General features: G+C 40.6%; 1 protein-coding gene across 7 annotated transcripts in view; it reads right to left on the minus strand.

The window, feature by feature from the left end:
* Positions 1–4,315: 4,315 nt before the first annotated feature.
* The window catches only part of RFTN1 (raftlin, lipid raft linker 1), a 94,920-nt gene continuing 75,614 nt past the window's right edge, over positions 4,316–23,621 (minus strand). For 5 of the 7 annotated variants that reach the window (XM_085573157.1, XM_085573159.1, XM_085573161.1 and 2 more), the window contains exons 7-11: positions 22,632–22,747; positions 11,928–12,031; positions 10,508–10,589; positions 6,894–7,013; positions 4,316–6,737 (exon numbers count right to left, since the gene is read on the minus strand). In XM_085573157.1, coding sequence (XP_085429283.1) covers positions 6,300–6,737; positions 6,894–7,013; positions 10,508–10,589; positions 11,928–12,031; positions 22,632–22,747 — 860 coding nt within the window. In that variant the 3' untranslated portion in view covers positions 4,316–6,299. The remainder of the gene's footprint in view (positions 6,738–6,893; positions 7,014–10,507; positions 10,590–11,927; positions 12,032–22,631; positions 22,748–23,621) is intronic. The other 2 variants (XM_085573163.1, XM_021538144.4) reach the window with 2 other exon arrangements.

Raw genomic sequence — 23,621 nt, forward strand, 5'->3', positions numbered from 1 at the left:
GACTTCCTTCTCTTGCCATTTCTTCTCAGAAGAAAAAAACCCACCTTTTATGTGGTTTATGTAAAGAAGTCAGTTGTGTTGACAAAGACATTTTCTCATAATCCTGTTTAGCCCTGAGTTTAAAGTGCAGAGTGCAGCAGTCATAGGAATTCCTCCCCTGAGCCTGTATCCTCTGCTGAGGTGTTCAGCCAAAACTGTGCTTACATGGGTCGTGTCCTCAAAAGCAGTACTGGTCAGCAACAGCCAAGGTGGGAAATCTCCAGAGTCCTGCTGCATGAAGTACAGAGCTGTAGGGGATTCCAGGGCATACTGCTTGGAGAAAAGTCTTTGGAAAGGTTGGTCTTGCAAGGCATGAGTGTACCTCTAGGTGTAAGGGCCAATACCTGAGCCCTTCCTGAATCAACCTTCTTTGTCCAACTTTTAGAAAAACTAATCATAGAAATTAGGAGACCAACAGAATCTATAATGAATTTGTTAATTATCTGCATAGGTAGTTCAAGTCCTTAAGTGGCAGAGATTCCTGCTGTACATTTGAAGACCTCAATCAGGAACAATATCAAAAATATTCAATTAGTACTGAATTAGTAAAAATGTTAGATGGATAAGGCCTTCCCTTTGTTAGTGGCTCCCTTCCTTGAGTTACATGTTTCAGACATAGTAAACTAGGTAATGCAGCAAGGTCCTGGTCATCAGTGTCTCCCTGCTCTGCCTTAAATAGGGGTTGCAGAGACACTGAACTACCAGCCAGGTCCCAGCCTGCTGCAATCACCTTGGTGTGAAGCACTTTGTTTTACAAGCATAACTTCCCTGTGGTTGGCTGAGAAGGCCTCGAGCCCAGCTGTAGCTCTCTCCCAAGAAGTCATTTCACCTCCAGCATACTCCAGTTCTACTCTCTTTTTATCAGTCTGGTCTGTTGTACAGCTTGGAGGCTACTTACTGGCACATCCATGTGCACCTCATCCTCAGACTGCAGAGGTAGCCCTGCTGGGAAAGGCCAGGCCTTAGTCTGAGCAAAGCACGAAGCTGCTCCTGGGACTATGTCAGGAGCTGATAAACAAATGAAATAATGGCAGTGCTTCCTGAGTGTTGAAGGGAACAGGCCACACCTGCTGCCACCCAGCACACATGGAACTTAAGGACAGGCTGTATTTTCCATCAGGAAGGGTGAATCTGATTGATGGACCTTTAAAAGTTAACTTTTGGGGATAGTACTGTGATGAGGCTTTGCTCCTAAGTTTCTGCTGCCTACACTTAGGTCTGTGCTTCTGTTCCATGCAGTGCCACCGCCAGCTGCCATCGCTGCCCCCCTGCACAGCCACTGCAGGCCCAGAGGGGATGTCTCATCCTATCCCTCCTCCTCAAATGAGAGGAAGATTTCTTCTGAGTACCCCTATTTCAATGAATACTTCCTTGTTTGTTCACTCTAGAATGTAAATAGGACAACGTGCTTGTCACAAAAAATAACACCAAGGGTGTTTTGTGTTCACAGAGATCGCAGCTGACATGTCAGATCTTGATTCTTGAAAGAAGCAGGGTTTTCCTAGGAACGTGCAATACATTGCTATCAGGAAGTACTGGTGCCCTAAAATAGCCATGCACTAGGCTCATCTGTGTTTTAACAGTGTCATGATAAAAAGATTCTAAGAAGCCTTTAAATGTTGTTTTTCTTATGACTTCTAAATAATTTCATGAATTATAAACTGGTACACCCTTTTCTTCCCTTAATGCAGAGGCTTTCTGCAGCCCAAATTACATCTCTTTCACAAACCTTCCTTAGACCTGTACCAAAATGTCCATTTAACAAAAGGCATTTTGAAACCCTTTGCTTCTGTCATCATCTTCTTTTCCCTCTAACCTCCTTCTGTCATCCCCTGTTACACTCAGCCTGAGTGCTGTGGGGCAAGGACACATCTAATTGTGTGGGCTCACCCACTTGAAGAGCAGGATGAAACATACATACACTGCCCCAAAACATGGACAAGAATTAATTATTTCATACCCCCTGCCCCCCCCCACCAAAACAGTGGTAGCCTCTGGTACTGTGAGCAAGAAGTCCTTTCTTATCATGTAATAAATGCTGCTTCTAAGCCAAGAAGTCGGGAAAGTTATTGACATCCCCTTCCTCCACAGCCTTTTCCTGTTAACACTTAAGAATCTTTTGGAAGTCTATTTCTAAAGAGTTTTGTGGTCTTTTAGTGAGATGTCAGTTTCACCTTAAAGTCTGTTATTGGATCTGACTCTGCCATAAATGAAGACAAAAATAACATCCCAGAAACATTAACCCATTTAAACACATGGTCTACAAATAATTCAATAAATGTGATATTGGCCTGCACTGGTGAGAACAGAGAGCAGCCCCTGCTGTTCAACTGCTACTGAGTTGGAGAAATATTCTCATCACTTTTGTGAATCTTGTCATCATAGGAAATGTTTATTCCTCTTACACTTGTGCCATCAGCTAAGGAGCAACTGAAGGAGAAAAAATAGACTAGTAACTTTTTTTTTGTTTTTGCAATAAAGGATGAGGAATGAGATATGTGTCCATCTATACATTTATATTAAACTTAATGAGATGGTTTGTGAGTTACCTGGTGTTGCAGCCTTGTTAGACTTTATCTTTCTCTTCTTCCTGTGACACATATTATACCAGTTTGCCATGTCTCATCTGGTACAATGAGTATCAAATATTCCTATAGTATTTGCATCAAATAGCTGGAAAAGGAGTGGCTATTCAGTTATCATTACATCGTTTTAGTTACTAGAGTGCTTTTATAAGTAAGTAACAGAAAGCACTTAAAACTGAAAAGCCTTTTTTCCCCCTTCAGTGTACAGGTAAGGTATTGATTAGAGTCAGCTGCCACATCCAGCACCACAGGCACCTTCCTGAGGATGGAGGCTTTGGCAAGGATCACCTTTTAAAGCCAAAAGGAAATCTTTACTAACAGCATCAGAGATATATGAATTATATCTACAAGTACAATTTGTAGGTGTATTGTTTGCTGGCATTTCTCATACTTTTGAGAAACGTTTATCAGCAAGAAATTAGTATCTGCTCTTCTTATACTCTTCAGTTCTGGAAGGATGAAATTCCTGCATGAAAGGCTGATCATGCTTCATTTCTGCCCTATAATTGGCTCCCTGAGGCAAATGTAGAGTCACAGGAACTACAAAGAAAAAGTAGGGTATCCAAATGCAGAGCCCTTCCTCTGCTCACCTCAGAAATCGAGGCTGACAGAGGAGTCAAATTAGGGAGAAATGGGTATATTGTTTTATATTTAGCTTCATTTCCACACATATATTAAAGCTACTTTGGGCTACATCTTTTATACTGTTTCAAGTGCACAGAAAAAAAAATCAAATCAAAGCTGAAGTACCAGTCCCACTGTTTGTGCACTTCACCTCTCTTAACATACTTGTTTTCGTTATGATGCTTCAAGAGTTTGGACACCCTACTCAACGTAGTTGTACCCCCCTGCCCCTGCTCCCCGCTCTTTGCTGAAATTTAAAAACCCTTTTCTATCTTTCATTTAATTCAGCCACTCCTCTTTGACATTCCTCATTTGCCTCATACAGGACTTTCTTAAACACCTCCAGGGACAGTGACTCCACCTCCAGCATTTGCGTCACTGCCCCAGGAAACCTATTCCAATGCCTGAGCTGGATTTTCTCCTTTGAACTTTTGCCTAACAGCTGGTGGCTTGTTCAGATGACCACTTGCTGACTGCTGTCTTTCACTTCCCTGGCCACTCTGGTGGTCCTGCTTTTTTAGGCCCAAAATGGCAAAGGCAGCTGAGATAAAATGCAGATAACAGCTGTGGAGCCTTGCTGCTGCACCACAGACCTGTCTTCCCCAGCCCTCATCACATCTGGATCATCTGTCTGAGAGATGCTCTCTCACTCTCCTTGGGACAGGAGCATAGTACAAGCACACACACAGCTTCAGGCAGCTGAACCAGCTCAGAGTAATTCAAAATCACATCTTGGAACTGATTATGAGATTATAAATCCCAAACCAGCTGCCCTTTTGAAACTGAAAAAGCATTCAAGTTCTCTTTGACTCCTCCCAACCATAACCCAGCTTTTACAGGAACAAAGTTTTAAATCAATCCTTCACTTAAACAAGTGCAACTTCCCCACTCCCCACAGGCCCTTCCATGCTCTCTTGGGAAAGGAAAACGAAGTAGCCAGTTCTGTAGCACCAGTAACTACTGCTAATTCAGTAGTAAGGAGCTTCCCCTCATCACCACTTAGAGAACCGAGTTCCTCCTTTTGAGGATGAATAATTGGCATTTGTGCAAACACCACAAATAAGGAATCTCCTCATGACCTTTATTTTCTCTTTAGTTTTGTAAGCAGTTTGGATTCAGTTAAACAAGGTCATATTGCAATCCAATAAACGTTTTCTATTAAAAAGTATTTGGAGAGGTCTTTCTACTGCAACACTTTCTACTAGCAAAACGTTCATTAAATATTGTGACTTTTTAAACAAGATTAATACAAAGCTTGAGATAGAAACCATCAGTAAAAGGATCTTATGCTAAAAAAATCTGCAAACAGGAACTTAAAATTGTACAGAGCAGAGACCTTGCATTTAAGCAGAACAACTGCAGCAACCTATTTTTGAGGCTATTGGAACCCCACTGTCATCTTAAAATACCAAATGAAACAATTGAAAAATAGCATCAGAAAGTGAAGTTATTTACAGTCCTGTGGTTAAACCACTGAATTCAAAATAAAACACTCTTTAATCAATGACAAAACTATACCACTGCGCTTTGTGTGTGTGAAATCAAATGGTTTAAACTTGAGTGCCTTCATCCCAATTAAATGAATATTTAAGTGATGTAATTTTTCCCTTCTCTGCAATGTTCTGCCAACTGAATAATTTTAAGGCATGAAAGATACTTTTGAACCACTCTAGGTGCACATCTGATACAGAACATAGTCCTTTTTACAGCATTTTGATTTGAAGACTAAGGAAAATTATCAAGCACAAATCAGTCCAGAGAAAAAACAGCAAATCACTTACAGAGCTCTACCTCTTGCTTTAAAACAAGAAAAGCAGGGGAATTCACAATGTTTTTCTCATCTTGTTACCAGATTACTTGACCACTTCTAAATAAGGATGAAGGTCGTTAAGAAGAGAGAAACCACTCCTTCCTACATTTGTAGAAATACTGAAGTACTTGGAGAACATTGGCACAGAAACTATATTACATGTACATTCACTTGTAAATATTTTTATGTAGCTTCAAACATAAAAATGTTGGTAATTTTACAGAATTCCCTCAGGTATCAGCCCCAGAATATGGTTACTTGTACCAAGAAAATGGTTTGTTAAGGTATTTTCATTTTGGAAGGTCATTTAGTGACATTTGTTGGCCATGGACGACTGTGTACAATTTCAGTTCTTTACCACAAGGTATTTCATAACAGTGAGGAAGTAGTGTTAAACCACCTGGAAAAGGTCAGGAGGTAACATCTAATTCCAATTTTAGTGAGGATAACCACTGACAGAAGTACTTTTTACCTGCCTTTTCGTTTCCTGTTTTTCTGTCTTCTGAAGCCCCCACGCTACTGATGAACTGTGGATTGACAAAGACCAAATAGGAAATTGCATTTTTGTACTGAAATCATCCACCTCACAGATTCACCATGGGGTTTGTTTGCCCACTGTGCCTGGACTGGTACAAGATTTGCTTATTGCTTGAAGATCTGTAAAGGTTGATAAAATTCAGAAGAGAGTATCATCAGTGAGTGTACTCCTGGAGATAGATATGGATAACAGCCATCTTATCTAAGCTTTCCAACTTCAGTTTCAACTTCTTGAAGTCATTTTTATGATAAAAACTATCATTTTTATGATACTACAAGCCTAGTGACAAAATAACACCTGGCACAATAACTTCTCCAGAAAAGCTACATGTACAAGAAAGGACTACACAGTAAAATCTGACAGACCAGAACACTTGCCCTGACCCAGGCTCAAAGCTAGTTTGCTAAGGTTGGTCATGGATAAAGGTGTGATTTCTGTCCCTCCCTACTTTTTAATTTAAAGTGTATCTCCAGGAGAGCATTTCCCACTACGTACAGTGTAAGGAATTTTGCAGATTCTGTAGGTTGAAAAATCTGGGCCCTGTAGATACTTAAGATACCAGAGTCTAAGGAGCAAAATAAGTCAAAGAAATGCAAAAGAAATGCTGCGCTGAGCAACGGCAGTTAGTGGTGGGGATTATCAAAATCTGTTATTTTGTCTTGGCAAAGTATCAGCCACTCACAGGGTTCCTGAAAAGTAGGTCTTATTCGCAGGAGCAGTCCCCGTCCAGTGCTGCCCCGTCGCTGCCGCTGCAGCCATCCGGCCCTGGCGCGCAGCCCCCGCCCTCCGCGGCCTTGCCCGCGGGGCAGCCGGGCACGCTCTGGCTGAGGCAGGCCTGCCCGGCATTGTCACCAGTGTCACAGCTGGCAGGACACGTCTCCGCTGATGCCCCATCGTGGTGGGCACCACCGTCGTTGGTCCCGGCTACCTCCTCTCCCAAGTCTATGACATCATCCGGCTGCTGCTCTGGATCAGGCTGGGCTGCTCTTGAGATTTGTGCTTCTAAGTTTCTCGTGTTCTCTGTGACTTCAAATTCCTGCTTCTCCTGTGCCCTTTGCTTCTCCCTAGTACTTAATTTAGCCTTTGTGGAATTCTTCATTTTTCTGCTGTGCATGTCTTCTTTGGAGAACCTCCAGTGAAACTACAAAGAAGGGATCCAAATGTTAAAGACCATTAAAGGCAGTCTAACGTGGAGATTTACTTTCCTAAGTAGACATGTTTTGATGAGTTAGTTTTAATTCAAAAACTAAATTTGAATTTGACCAAAAAGACACAAGATTAAAAGAAGTTGCCTGACCAAATCAGATGACCCAAGATGATTTCTGCCCACACAGATATCTCTGTTACAGAGAGGAAGGACAGCTCCATGCTTTCCGCTTCTGCTGTTGCTGTTGTGCCTGGTGGGTTCCTCTCTACACTGTGTGGAAGGGAAGGATATGCAAAGCTGTGTAAGTGCAGACAGAAGAAGCAATCCCATGGCATAATTCCAGTGTTTTTCACCAGGTTAGCAGCAGAACTAACACCACACCAACAACCATACTCAAACAGTAAAATATTCTGAACCATCTATATGACTGTCTTTTGATGAGAAAGCGTGACACTGCTACTTGCAGCATTTCCACAGGACTTGCCACAGCCACCATTTCGCAACTGCTTTAGCTTTACTATAGCTTTAACTACTATTAAAAAACAAAAAGGGAACTAGTATTTCCTTGAAATACTAACTTGACAGGTATAATGTATATAAAGGCTGACAAATAAATCACTATTATATCTGCCTCATTTGTCCAAAAATAAATCAAGCTTTCCCCAAGGAAAGCCAGACCACAGAGTCATAGAATTATAGAATGGTTTGGACTGCGAGGACTTTAAAGGTAATGTAGTTCCAACTACCCTGCTATGGACAGAGACTCCTCCTAGAAGACCATGTTGGTCCAACTTCCATCCAACCTGGCCTGCAACACTGTCCTGGACTGGGGCACCCACAACTTCTCTGGGCAACCTGTGCCAGTGTCTCACCACTCTCACAGTAGAGAATTTCTTTTTACTATCTAATCTAAACCTGCCCTTTTTCAGTTTGAAGCCATTACCCCTTGTCCTATCACTACACTTCCTGGCAAAGCATCCTTTTGCAACTTCCCAGCGGGGGCCCCTCAGATACTGGAAGGCTGCTGTGAGGTCTCCATGCAACATTCTCTTCTCCAAGCCCACCAGCCCCAACTTTCTCAGCTTGTCTTCAAAGGAGAGGTGCTCCAGTCCCCTTACAAACTTCAAGGCCTCTTCTGGACTTGCTCTGTGGTTCCAAGCCTCTGCTAAGCTATCCTACACAAGTTTGCTAAGTACCTCTGAATGTGCACAAACCATTTTTTCAGCAGTGTCAGTTGCTGGTGGAAGTTCAGGAATGGGTTAGGAGGCAATATTTGGATGGCATAAATAATTTCATCAGGACATTCAGCAAACCCAGTCATGTTCAAAAAAGCCATTTACTCCAGTGAAACTGGGTCAGTGCTGAAGTTGGCCAAAACGTTTTGTATTCATACATTTTTGGTCTAGCTATTTATTCCTTAATCAAAAAGCCATTCAAAACTTATTATTAGATTACAAAGCTGGAACAATGTTCTTTCCTCCTGGTAGCCAGAACTTAATGTAAAAGGAGAAGTGGGGGTGGGGGGGAAAGAAAGAAACTGGCTTTCACAAAACTCTTCTCGGTTTTACTTAAAGGAAGTTATCTTTCACTACAATAGCACTGCAGTTTAGAGAAAGAGGAACGATAACATCTCAGTTCTAGAGCTCAGCTGTTTAAAATTCAGACACCTGAGTTTTTTCCTCTTTGATCTGCAGAAGTGGCTGGGTATCTACTACTCCACTTAACTCAAAGCTCTCATTGACAGAAGGTAAGATCAGGGCTCTAAATGTGATAAAGATCAAGCTGTAGGAGGCTTTGTGAGTGTGCGTACTCACAAAGGTACTCAAGTATGTACTCAGGTCAGGTACTTACACTATTATTTCACAAAAATGCATTCAGCCAGTTTCTGCTGAAATAAGCATCAGTTTTGTATAAAGTGAATGAACACAATTACTTCATCCCTGATTGAATATTACACTAATAGGAGTACTTTTCACTGAAGAGAGGTTATACCACTCTTGTGTATTTCCTTTTCTGTTCCTCTGACTACCTTGAACAACAGTTCATTGATGTGCAAAGATAGGAGGGGACATTTTCCATCAATTTTCCTTTTAATGTTATCATCCTATTTCCCTCCTCTGAGGGTTATCTATGAACATTTTAGACATGCCATAGCTAAAAGCTAAAAAAAAAAAACAAACCCCGAGTGCCTGGGATGTTGTATGTGCATTTTAATCAAATGCTTGGGTTGGCATCTTTCATGTGACAAAACAACCGCTTACAGACATTGAACGAGTCTTACATCCCTTTACAGAACTATAATCAAGGTATGTCATGCTGCCCTGACCTTTGGTATGAAAATGCGCTGTAGTGATTCTTGCCCTCAAATACACCAGTATATTTAACACTGCCAACGAGTGAGTCCTTTGTTTTGTCAACCAGACATTGTTAAATAAGTTTTTATAACCCGGAATGAAAAAAATTTAAACAAAGTTTAAAGTCATCTGGATGGTATGTATGTGTTATTATAATAAAAGAAATCAGCATCATACTTCTTTCTCTATTTGAGGATGAACAACCACATATGGGTTCCCATCCCTTCCACTAAAACCACACACAGTGGTAGTTAAAGAATGACCAAATACAGGCATTTTAACATTCATCTCAAGATCCCTTCAATCACCTGAAAACAAAGAGAGAAAACAAAGAAAATGGGCTTTGTACAAGTTCACACAGTATTCTGGGCTCCAGTTTTGCTAATGAGAGAGGGTAAATCCTACATCAGTCACACTCCCAACAGTTCTTTTCTGCTTCAGTCAGTTCAAACACTCCCCTGGTCTGCACTGTATGAAAAAGACAACTTTCACAGAACCAGGCACCAAAACAGTGAGGGCTTCATAGATGAAAACTATCTGCAATTATTTAAACTGTTGGGTAAAATGCTCCTGGTGCTCAGCTCTGCTCAGCATTTCCGAGCTCCTGCCGCAGCTCAGCTCTGCATGGCCTCAAGTGCCCCTCCTGCAGTGACACTGGGCTGGCAGCACTCACCAAAGCCCACAGAGCCAGAACAAAAACGTGACAGCAACCTCACTGACACGTTGTTCCGGAGATCTTTTCCATACTTCATCTGGCTTTTCTGATCCCTTGCATACTGAAAGGGAAAGGCAAATTTGACCACTGTAGGAAGGCCCTTCTGTAGGAAACACTTTCTATTTCAAGTCCCTGTATTTCTCTCTCCAGCTGTATGGCATGACAGGTTTGGGCATGGGTTCCCACAGCTGTGTGTTTAAAAATGGAAGTGGGAATACATACACGCATCCATGTCCATACATCATGAGCTGTCAGCTATGTCTTTGGATAATTTAGCTGAATTCTAGAGGCTTTTCTTGCTTAAATTAAGGTTCTACCAAAAGAGAGAGAGATAGAATGAGAGAGCAGTTTAAACATAAAATACAGGAAATGGGTGAGAGAAAATAGTGTTGGTTCCATCTTACAGGCACTGAACATGAGAGAATTTTAGGAATAAATGGAAGTTTATGGCTGGTTTACATGAAGAAAGATCTGCATTTCTTGTGCTGCTGTGAGTTCAACAGAGAATGCAATCTAGGTGCTTTGACATCATTTGGGCATTTTTTGTTTCTTCATTTGAACGGTTCCGTTCCTTCTGTCTTGCTACTGTATCACAGAAACATTGAATAGGCCATTTTACTTCTATAGGAAATCAATTTCAATATAAAAATACCACCAGCAAAAGCCAAAGAAACCAGAAACTCAAGGTTATTTACCTTAGATTCTTTCTTCTTTGCTTTCTGGGGCAAAGAAGGTCTCTGAAGAAATACAATTTGCTTTGTAGATAAATTCCCCTCCCTGAAAAGAAACAAATGCACACTCCTGAGAATGAATTAAATTCACATCCAGCATCATTTAAAGCGAAAATCCATCTCAGTCATTTATTTCTGCAGGTCAAAGAAGAACAAAATGAAGAATGATCCTCACATTGCCTGTCCCTGGCGTCTCTGAGCAGTCTGGTATTTTGGGGGGCAGGGAGAGGGGAATGTTCAGACTGATAGAGCCTGTCAGCCTATGATACAGTTTTGCTGAATGTTTTAGCATTAGTGTGTAAAGACAGGATAAATTGTCTGGAACAAAAAGAAAGGAACCCAAGAGCCCCAGTGCCTCAACAACACTGGAGTGTTCCTTCCCTCCCTCCTAGGGCACTGGTGTGGAATGGGGCTGGGTGCTCCCTGTAGGTCTGCAGCATGGCAGGAACAACCACCAGATGGGTGCCATTCTGCACTGACCTATGTTACTCAAGGTATTAGTGGGATACAGAAAGCTAGAAGAAAATTATATATATGTATATATCTTTAAGAGTCAGGGATTACAATTAATAACTGTGATTTTCTGTTCATTCTTACATTTAAACATTTATGTAAAACTTAAATACAGTTTTTCCCTCAACAAAAATGGCCTTTTACTTTTTACGTTTTATGTGTAGGAGTAGTCTTCATCCAAATCTCATAAGGAGTTGGACATTATTTGTTAAGATCAAAAATCATGACTGATTATAATTGGTGAATATGTACAAATAAATACATTTGAAAACTCAGAAAGCACCATCTTCATGATTAACAAGCAGTATGATTGTTTTTCACCTGTTGCAACGATTATTTTTAAGTGATTTGCATTTACATTTTAAAACTGAGAATATAAATAATAGCAAAATAGACCACAGAATTTATTATATCTGCACACAAGGCTACTAGAGCAGCAATACACTAATCTCACAGGGTTCTGCTCAGCTAGACTGTATCAGCAGGATTAGACAGACATCTATTAAGAATAAAATTACTTGTCTTTAGCTAGACAACATCTCACTCCAAACATTATCACACGTTTTGTCTTTGCTCTATAGGACATTACTGGAAGATCCAGAGCAGGAATTTTACAGTCATGGAGTTGTACAGAGGGACAGAAACACCCAGAAAATTCATGCAGAAACCACACTGCCACCTTGCAGTCTTTCTGCCCACCAGACATGTGCTTCCTGCCACATGTGCCTTGTGATGCTCGGAAAACCCCGAGAACAGCTGCAGCAGGCTTTGCAAGGAAATCCACGCTGACTGCACAGGGAATTGCTTGTGCAGACTGTGGTGCTTGTACAGCAACTTCCCTGGCCAAAAGGCAGCACCCACCCCTCCCTACCTGTTTGTCTTCACAATGGGAGTGGGAAGCACACACGTCAGCTGCCAGCCGTACATGGCAAGGGAATTCAGCAGCGGAACGTAATCTGTCTGCACTTCAACTCCCTGGGGAAGGAAAAGCAATAGTTGGCATCATCACTTGGAGTGCGACATTCAGCTTGACACCAAAAAAAAAAACCCCAAGAAAAAATATGTGTGGGTTTTCTCAGAGGGACAAAGGGGTTTTGCACCGAAGTGGGTCATGTTTTATGTTCAGTTAGGCAGGAAGGAAAACGTTCAAAAACATGAGACAAATGCCTGACTGCCCATACATCCCAAACTGTTAAAGGAGTTTGTTTAAAATGGTAAACATCTGTGATTTTGTTCTTACACTGCCTGACTCATCCATCTAGCTTTAGATTGTTCCAGATCTGAACAGGATAAATTCATTGTATGTTATCAATTATCTCCTCCCAAGAAAAATTATGTCCAAGTAGTTAAAAAAATGACAGCATTGCTTTGCTTGGATTCTGTACTTGTCTAAGCTCCAGCAATCCTGAATATCTGCACTGAAATCAGTTGTGTTACTCTGCCATGATGGATCAAAAGGAAAAAAGCCAACAACAGCAACAAAAAATATAAGTACAAGTCTTTTCCTTTTATCACCCACAGATATGCATTGCTGCCTTCTTATTTTGAATCAGGAAATCTGTGGGCAAGACGAAAAGCTTTGCCTTTCAGTGCAGGAGTCTGGCTCCTGCTGCACATTTACCCTGCAGAGCCTTGCTCATTCCCTTTCAACTAAATGGCAGACCTTGCAATCTACACGTAAAGAACCACTGGTGGTTTCAACAAGGATTATTCCAGTGAGGTGTCTAATTGCCAAGAGTGCCAGTAATTTAATGAATAGATGCTACAGCAAATTTACTAGTTTTTAATTTGAATAAACAAAAAGCAGACAAATTGTAACTACCAGTCTCTACAAATATAACTAAATTTGATTGGAATAACAACTATGTTTGCCAAAAAGCTCAGGCACTTACACTGGTTTCACATCCACCTAAGGAGTTTTAACTGCCAATTCGCAACACTGAGGAAGGCACAATGGTTTTGCAGCTCCGAAAAATCCATTTATTCCACAGTAATGAAATAGTCATTTGATCAGAACTAATCCAAATCCTGCTGTAGTTATTTCAAGGTATTTTAGTGAATTCCAATCTCAGCTGTTCCTTTCTTCTAACAAATGTAATTTAGGTCACTTATATCTTTATAACTGAATGGCTGCCTAACTATACCTATTAAAAAACCGATCATGACTACAAGTGCAAATAGCTGAAGAAGCTGTATCAGTCCTGCTTAAAAGGAAAGTGTTTTAAATCTCTACCCCTGAAAATGCCCACAAGAGAACACTATAATGTTACTTCTGTACAGAGGTTTGTGGGGGCTTAGAGAGGTAGTGCTACTTTAAAACATCACCCTGTACAAACTGGAATTTGTGACTCTGGGAGAGGAATGAGACACCCTGCAAGAGGGAGGCAATACCACAGGGCCCTTAACTCATGTCCACTGCAGCAATCAGGACTCATCCTGCAGCAGTGATCGTGGGAGATTCAGAGTCTCCTTTGACTCCCATCTCCCTCTGGAAGATAGATATTTGTGCACTCTTTTCAGTTTTTAAGAGTGAGTGTCCAACGGTAATAAAAAAATCATGACATATTTAGATGCCTTTAAGCTGTAATGTCTCAAAAAGATGTATCAATAACACATTGAGATTTATGAGATTGGTCAACAACGCCTTCAAAAAATAAAGATGAAAATATGCAACATGATGATTAAGAAAAAGGTCAGAGCATCCACCATCACAAGTTCTTCATGAGATGCCACATAAAAGGACATTCCCTCCATTAAACAGTGTTTGCAGAGGAAAAACCAGAAGGAGCTCACTCATTTAGAGGAGGGAAGCAGATCAGGAAAGACTGGCACAGCAGAACTTGTCTGTGCCCTGAGGAACATCTTGTGTTGTAAAGAGGATTTCTATTTTGAATTCATTGCCTGAGGTGGGTGATTAGCAGGAAGAACCTTCTTCTTGCATCAGGATGTGCAAAAAATGTCAGAAATCAGAGGGAGATTATGGCAATGAGGAAGGACATCAGTACCATGCAGAGCTCATTTGGCTGCTGCAGAAGCCAAATCGTTTCAGGGACATGCCATCACTCCTGCCACAGCCCCCTGTCCCTGCAGGCTCTGAGCTGCGAGACAGGGCTGGCTTTGGACCTGTCTGACTTGTCAGGATTAAGAATCATCTGCAGTAAATGATGGTGTGTTTCACAACTCAGTGGTGCAGAAAGGAAACAAGCAGGTAAGCACATTCAAAGGGGTAAAGTTACCAGAAAATAAATTTAAGTAAATTAGGCCTAAAAAACCTTTTTTTTTTAAATCTGGCAGTTTAAAAAAAAAATCAAAAACAACCTATTATTTAAAGAGTTCTACACAGTGGTTACAAAAAGATGACCTCTTATTTTTCCCAACACCCCAGTATGCCTGTTGGGCTGTCTGGAGGCAGGAGGTGTGCACATGATGCACAGGTGTTCCCTCTTCTGAGCTCCTCAGGCCCTTTAACAAACTCCCTCCAACTCCACGATGATTCACTGGAGTCAGTCAGCCACTGCACCTCATCTCCAGGTCCTTGGGGAATAGACTATTCCCAATATAATTGCCTGAGTTTGAAGATGACAGACAAGAGGAAGGAGTCACTCCAAAATAAACAGGTTAATCTACATGAGCTTCAAACTTCTGACTTGCAAATACAGATAATTGAAGCTTTTTTTAAGACCACATGAAATTATTTCTCCCTCCCCCTCTTGAATCATCAGCTGTAATTCTATCCCACGACTGGAATTTGTGTGCCAGCAGGAGTCACAGTTATACAGACCTTTAATTGGTGTCATATTAAATGCTTTCTAAAGCAAAAATGCTTCTAAACAAACAATACATTGGGGGATGGGTGCAGAGGAAAAGAGTGATCTTGTACTCATTTTACATTTAATACAATAATTATTTTATCTGCTATTATTAGAGACAATAGAAATGAAATTTCAAGCACACCATTCCTCAAATAAAAGTGCAATGTTCTTTCTAACTAGCAAATACTGGATCTGAGCACCAGCAGAAGTAGAAAAAAATGTGCCAGAGCTCTCCTGAAAAAGAAGTGTTCAAACAATGCATCTCAAACTGGGAGACATTTCATTCACTGAAAGGGTGGAAAATTTTAATTAACTTGCTTCCCACTCTCCTGTGGATGATAAGTAATCTCTGATCACACCTTGAGTGTCAAGAAGCCAGAGCATATTGAGCTAGGATTTTCCCTTGACTTGCATCACATGAAAAGAATTCTTTTTATTTGTAGTTGTATTGTTTGTTTCCAGCATTTTTTCCTTTCACAGTTGCTTCTGCTCATTAGGAGGAAAAAAAAAGATTAAAAAAATTGTAAGAATAATATCTAGGGCAAGCCACACAAACAACTGCATTAACATTTTTTCTTTTCTTCCCCCTCCCTACTGCAGCAATTTTAACCACAGCAAGATAATAAACAAGACAACTACTAAGCTCTTGTGAGACAGAAGTTCTTCAGAAATCATTCTTTCCTGGGCTAAGTGAATGTGATTTAGTTACAAGGCAGCCATGGATTGTCACTATTTAATATTTTTTCCCAACATGGATTAAAGAGTGGTAGATAAAAAAATCCCATTAAATAAATCTTAATAAAACCTTTATCAGCAAATCCTAACAGACTGCATACCAAAATTTACTGACAGATGGCAAAGAGGATGGGAAATAAAAAAAAATCAAGTTGCTTTGAAAGTGTAACCTACTGTTTGTTGCAGAAAATGGGCACTGCATTCAGACTCAGCTCCTTACAAAAAACAGAGGGGTGCCACGAGGGCAGCACCATGCGCCCCCAGCCAAGGCTGGCTACCAGTTTCCAGCTCTGCCAAAACCAAAGCTTTTCTGTCCCTGGGCACTGAAGGGAGGAAATGGAAGTAGCAAAAGCAGGACTTGCACCTTAGTGGAAAAGAAAGAAAATGCAATGAGGGAAACTGCATACCTGGACTGTGCAAGAATGACCCAGTAAAAGTGTGCTGTAAACGTTTTATGTTTGCAGTAACACACCTGACACAGGGACTAAATTCAAGCTCTAAATTTGTGAATTATTTGCCTTTTTCCTTTTCAGACTTCTTCCAAGAGATAATTTCTGCTGACAGTGTAACAGTATTGAACCATTAAAAACAGTTATTGGAAGCAAAAGGAAAGTTTCACAAATGCTTCAGCAATAAAAAAGTTGGATTTTGTTCCTCTAGTACTGAGCTGCTCCTGAATCTCCACATGTAATACACCACAGCATGTTGCTGGCAGACATTTGCTACACCCATTATCTGTGGAGCAGGGGACTGTGGGACAGCTCCTGCATCCTTGGAAACCATCAGTAGCTTGGGGAAGCAGGTGGGTCACTGACCAATAAACAGCAGCTGCCAAATGGGGACCTCACTGGAGAGGTAATAGGAAAAAAAAGAGTAATAAATAAATCCACAGGCAGGCTTTTCCCTCAATAGTCTGGGCATATGTAATTTGGAGTTATTTACAATTACTAATATATATATGTGAATTCCTGCAATGTGAAATATTTTTGAGAATATAATAAGGCTGTAACACTATATGAGACAGCATCATGTTTAGAGAGTGTTTCTGCAATTCAGATGTATCCAGTCACAATTTCAGTACACACACAGGCTGCTGAGTAGCATTCACAGCTGGCTCCACATCCAGGGTAAAATGAAAACAACAACCAAAAAACCCTCTGTGCCCACAACGCCTGCTTCTCTCAGTGACTTCTGTGGATGCAAATCCTATTTTCTAGCATGTATCTATACTAACAGAAACATCAGAGTGCTCCTGATACTGTCTGCACCTGTAACACAGAAATACACTCACAGCAACACAATTCTGCATTTATAGAAGCACAGGGTCCTCAGCAAAAGCTGGACAACGTGAATGTGTTGACACAGAGGGTTCTCCACATAGGAAACATCCTATGAGGTGTGTTGAACTCACCACTGCACAGACAATGTATAAATGATGAAACAACTCCACGTAACTGTCCGTGAAACACAAGAAATAAATGTGATCTAGCAATCCATCAGTACAGTTTCTTCAAAAATTCTTCAAAAATTTTTACTTTCACAATTCCTGCAACACTTGAAGTGTACCTTAAGGTAAGCATTGATTTTACTGTTTGCCCATCAATTTTCTGGGAGGAAAAAAACAACATAAAGAACCACTACCTGAGAACTTATATACTCCAGTGTGCCCTACACATTCAGCTTAATCATCCCCAGGCAGCTTCCCTGATACAATTCCATTTGGTTGCATTTTATTCCCAAACAACATGTGGCTTTTACCAAAAGGCTTTGTGCACCACTCCCCAGTTATGCAAGCAATGATGTATTTCCATGCAAGCACTGCAGCTGAAGCCTAGACCCTGCACTGCCAGTGGCTCACACAGCAGGAAGGCGAGTGCTGCACTGCCCCTTGCCCACAGGCAGCCTCTGGGGTCCCAGAACCCACTCCCACACCCCTCAACAGGCTCACACAGATGCACTACCCAGGGCACTACTGCCCAGCTGGAGTGAGTGAGCTGCTGGGCAAGAGAAACACGTGCCCTGCATGGTTTTATAGGGAGTATAAAAGGGGACTGAAATACTTCTTCTCAGCTTGTTCTTAAGTGGGAGGTTTAGATCTGGGATGCTCACTTTTCCCTTGAAGATTTTATGGGTGAGCAGAGAACTAATTCTTAGAAAACTGTGACAGCTAGGAAGGATTTTAAAATCCATATTGTGCTGAATTTTCAGTCTCTTTACTTCAAGTGGCCTTTACTCCCATGGAAGAAGCATTCACCCTGTAAAATATTCAATGCTACCAGAGCCACAAGAAACTATCAGGGATGGTCCAAGTTCATATTTCTAGATTTTGTTACTACATTAATCATCAAAACCAATTAAAAGATTACCCCACAGAACTTAATCATGTGGATTTTAATTGATTTTAAACCTATGTCTACTGAGTTCAGTAGACAAATATATATGTATACATGTGGCTTTCATACCTCATATAAAGGAATGAAACAAGAATTATAAAAATCTTTGGAAGATAAGAGGCTCCTGAAGGTTTTTGTTCAGCTTTTCTTAAAAAGCAACAAGAATTCAGCAACAGACATTGCTGAAATCTTTTGCCCAGGCAGTACATCAGTCCTTTGAGTGGTAAAGAGGGTCACACACATGACTCCCCTTTTCATGCCCATTTGCCATCAGCTCTTTGGCTGACCTGGCCATGCCCTTCTCCCATGGCCAAAGACAGCAGAACATGGCTTAACTGACATATGACCTAAATCAGATTTACAGACAAATCAAATCCTTATTTCCAGAGAATTTGTTTCAAGGCTTACATTAAGGCAACTTTCAACCTAGGCTCAGCACAGATAAATTTTTAAATCTTTTATTATGTCGCACTTTAAAAGGTTTACCATGTCTACAGTGGAGACTGACCCCATTCAAGTCTGCCAGAGAAATGGCAACACCACAATATATGGCAACACCACAAAATATTTGAGATTTTAATTTGTGTCAGTACACGAAAGGTATGGTATAGCATCAAATACAAAATGATGAATCAGCAGCTTAAGATTTTCAATGAGAAAATACTTGTAAATTAAAGACAATATTTTCAAAATAAACACAGCTTCAGAGGCAGAACAATGCAGCAATCTAAAATAAATGTTATAGCACTCTATTTTAAAGACAGTATTAGATATTTTGTCTTGTTTAATGGGGAAGGGAAGGTGACAGATTTTGATTTGGGGAGATGGAAATCATGCAGGCTCTGATTAATCAGAACTGTCTACCCACATTTGCCTACACAAGCAGAATTAAAACCATCAAACAAGTTTTAGGGCCAGATCTCAGAGACTGCAGTGGAAATAATATGTCCTGACATTTTTAGAGTTAAAGTGATAAGAATGAGTGCAGTATTTTGTCATAACAAGTCCTCTGGTCATTTGTAGAGGATACCACAGCTCTACTTTTGAGAAGAAAGAGTTAAATTACTCAGAGCCATTACATCCTGTCTGCTGCTTGGCGGGACCACATACTGTGACAGCTGCGAGCTTTACATCCTCTACAAACTGACATTTTACACACATACTGAGTGCATCACACTGTTCAGCTTGTTTTCTCTATTAGCCTTAGCAATTAAAAAGGCAGCACTTTCTCTGCTAAGAGGTGTGCCAACCCCTCTCTTTTGTTTAATGGTTGAACAGCAACCCTTTACCTTTTCATTTAGAAAGGTTTTCTTTGTAAAGGGCATCAATACATGCTACATGTCTCCCTTTCTAAAAAAGCTTTCTTCTGTTGTGGCTGGGATTCTTTTGTTTGTTTCTTCTTCTTCTTAATTAGTACAGCACAATAAATTTACATTCAGTTCAGACCACATCAGAATAACACCAAAGCTCATTCAGATAACCAAATCTGATACAAATTTAAAATAAAGATCCATTATATAAATTTATGTCATGCTACCCATCAGGGCTTCTTCCACTACCTTGGTAGAAATTGAAATAACAAATAGAAAATGTTAATGTAGATCAGAGCTACAAAAAAAAAAACCCACAAAAAAAAAAAAAAAAACCCCATCATCTACATAATGAAGTCATTCCACTGCTCTGTAACTATCTCTGTAAAAACTACACTTTGCAACACTTACAACAGCAAGAAGCCTTTACTGGCGCTTGGATACCTTTCACCACTGAACTCTGTCTCCTTCCCCATTTTACAGTTCCTTCTCCTGCCACTGCATTATTCCATGTTGATGGTAAATAAAGGTGAATTCCAACAAGGTTTAACACTTGGTCTTCTGGGTACAACACTGTGCAAGTGCCTACAGATGCCTTAGCTTCCAGTCCTTTCACTGATTCCATGACTTTACCTACCTACACCTATTATGTCTCAGAAAGCATGAGGCAAGATATATCCTGCCAGTTATTCAAATTGCAGGAGGAGAAAACCAAGGTGGCCAACTCTGCTCTTTCTCAAAATAGGCAAGACCTTTGCAAGGTCTAATGCCTCAACATTCTTCCTTCAGAAAGAATTCCCCATACTCTTCCACTTTCAGCTTGGTGAGCAACATTTTCATAATGCTCACAGATCAGCCACACTGGATCTCAGAAGAGTGAAACTGCCAGGCAAAACCCAGCATCCAAATTTTTAATTACAGAGAATAATCTGATCACACTGACAAGCCCCATACATGCTATCAGTCAGTTTCTGAAATTGCACATCCCAAATCTTATGTCTGGAACAGGAGATTCTCCGCATTAGCCCTCACAAAGACATGGTGTATAGCAGTACAGCATCTCCTGACACACCATATGGCACTGGAAGGTTCATTCCTTAATCTGTTGTCCAGCTGTGCTCTCAAGCATGGAACTGTTAGAATTGAAAGCAAATGATACTCCACCTACAAGGCCTCTAACACTTCAAAGGGCCCTGCTGCAAAATACTCTTCTGCTGCATCCTGGCAACTCTGCCAACACAGGATCCCCATTATCCTTGTCATGTAGCTTGACAGAAGCTGTCCTGAGCCCACACAGATTATGCCTAACTTTGTTATGATATGTTACATATGTGACATATGTTACATATGTTACTGAGATGGAGAATCTTGGATTGGTTGTTTGAGAGCCAAACTGGCTCTGGCCAGGAATCCGTTTATAACTCGGAAAGCTACTTCCAACATGGCTGTAAGTGATGGTTAAGGAATAGCAGTATGTATTAGGTCAAGCATGCCCCAAATATTTTGTGTACTTAGCATGTCTGGTTTCGTTTCTACCAAAAGAAATCCAGTTTGTGCATTGTGGGACCATGAGGCATATTACGGACGGCTCAGTGCATTCACTTCAAAAAGGCGCTCCTGATCTGAATTAAAATGCTTGTATGAACACAAGATCCTCTAAACTTTCTGAACCCACAACCTTGTCCAGAAAGGAGTTCCACAAATCTGCTGCATAAATAATTATCTGAAATCTCTCTCTCTTTGTTTGCTTGGGCCTGACAAGCGCCATTTGCCACTTAGCTCTTATACTGGCAGAGATGGCAAACAAACCCTATTTACCTCTTTCACATGTTTTAGGAGCTCTCTACCCATTCCATTCCCTGCAACTCTTCTCTTTTCCAGGCTGAAAGGACACACATGTAAAGTCTTCCTAATATGGAAGCTGTCTGTATCACTGATCATGCCCACTCTCTTCTCTGAACAATTACTGAGCTAACACAGCCTTCTGAAATAAGGTGCTGTCAGACACAGCTTACACACTAGTAGGAAGTAGTATATGCTTACTGTTTCACACTCTATTAATTTCCTAACAGTTTTAAACACATGATAAACATTAATGTTTCTTAACATTTGCCTTCTTGATCAGCCCTGACCTAATGTACTCATGAAACCATTACTCATAACCCCAAAACCTGTTCCTGAGTAGCAACACTGCAATTTGACCCTAAAAATGAACAAGAATTTACAGTCAAGTCTGTCATAAATGGAATAGCATTTAATGCAATAAAGGAATCATTTTTAAGACACACATTGGCAACAAGAAAAGCTGCTATTAATGCAGCTTGTTAACTCTGCAACTCCAGAAGTTGTAGCCATTACTATTTGGCCATTTCTCGCTGCACTACAAAATCATCATCTAATAACAAAACTCTTAATCTTAGTCTCCTGGAATGTTACACACTTACTCTAAGATCTGTCCCATTTTCCCTTAATCTGGGGAAATCTGCCAGTTCTTCTGGCATGTGTGTGCCTAAAGGAGGGATTATCTGTCTAAGGATTTTACACCCTTTGCAATACATTCCAAGTGAAATGATCAGGTACTGCCTTTATAGATACACAGCATCTGTTTCTAGCAAACATCAGACAGAACAAAAGAAAACCTTCTAAAAGTTATGCAACTACTTCTTCCCACAACCTCCTATGTTATTTTTGCTTCAAGCCACAAAGAATTTAAGCCCATCTTTTCAAACACAGAAGTATTGTGTGTATCCAGTTTGCTGTGGAAGAACAGTGCTGACCAATCTGGCCTAAGTGCTTCTACTGATCTGCATGGGCACCTGGATCTGCAGAAGGCCAAGCTGTGGTTTGTCTATAGGGGCCTATCCAGAATATGCAGGTTTTTTAGCATATGAAGGAGGACAAACAGAGCCAAGCAGTTCTCCACGCCTTCCTGCTGTAGCTAAGCCTGCCTGCCTAAAGGGTTGCCTTCTTTAGAATTGCAAGGCTACAATGACTTGTGTGATCATGTTGCCCTGACAACCAATGGAGATCCTCTGTGCAGTTAATCTAGCAGACATCTGTAATTTTGAGACAGATAGCCCTGACTTTCATTGCTCACTGTCACTCACATTTCCTACCCTCCAAAAAAAGCATGAGGTCGAGATCAGAAGTGTGTTGTACAAACCCAGAATGTGGTGAACTGGCATCACTGTTAACATTGCATCCCTTTACTTTGGCTGCCTGGCTGGTACTGCTGCAGCACAGATAAATACATGACAGTCTGTCTCACAGTCTTGGAGTGTTTTGATTTACAAAAAAAGTCAAAGAAGAAAGACTGTACACATACCTTCAAGACAGTCCACTGCTCTACCACAATTGCATCATAGCCCTGTATGGCTTTACTGTCTTCCACAGCAAAATCTTCAAAGAGAAATACTCCATCCATTGTCCCGTGTAAAGAATCTGTGAAAACACAGGGCTGCCTGTAAACTTTATAGAAGACATTCCACGTGTAGTGAGGCATCTGAATTTATTAACAAGATATTCTTCTATGGATGTTACTATGAAGTTCATAGACATTATGTGATAGTCCAGCTCTATTAAATGAATGAGACTTGTATTTCTAGCAGTTTAAAGAGCAATCCTACACCCTAATAGCAAAGCTTGCTGTCCAGTCTGTTATTCCTTTGCCATCAGAAACCACAGCTCTCCCATTCTGAGCAGGCAAAAGTGATTCAGTCCTCAATTCAGCAGTACTGCTCACCTGCTTGAAGCTATAAACACACTAAAGACCATGCATTATGTCAAAGTGTTATTTTCAAGGGGTTTTGAAGGTATACTGATTTATTTTTATTATATTTATGATATTGATACTTGTGACTATATCCATTCATTCACACAAGTGAGAACCCTGCATATGGATCAGCCCTTGCAGATACAGTCATCTACGTGGACTAAGGATGATCTGGCGTATCCGAACAGTGTGAAAGAAAAAATACATTCATAACTATTTAATCAATTTATGAAGGCATTTTGACCATCTGGTTTAGTGCCTCTCTGTTCTCATTTGCATTCCCTACATGTTCAGCCTTTTTTCAGACAACACATCCTCTTAAAGTTACTTGAGCAGCACTTTCTCCTTTAACACAGGCAAACACTCCATAACCAGTAATCACTCCCATATACCAGAACTTAGGTTTTGTCAGCTCCATGACAGAACAGAAACGGAACAACTGAAAAAACCCCAACCTTATCTTTTTTTGTTAAAATAAGCTGATTGATGGAATGACAGAATTATGTTTACGGAAATTGTAAATAAGCAGGACTGTGCTCTTTA

The sequence above is a fragment of the Lonchura striata genome, chromosome 2 (genome assembly GCF_050655825.1).
Source record: "Lonchura striata isolate lonStrDom1 chromosome 2, ASM5065582v1, whole genome shotgun sequence".
Taxonomy (NCBI): Eukaryota; Metazoa; Chordata; class Aves; order Passeriformes; family Estrildidae; genus Lonchura; species Lonchura striata.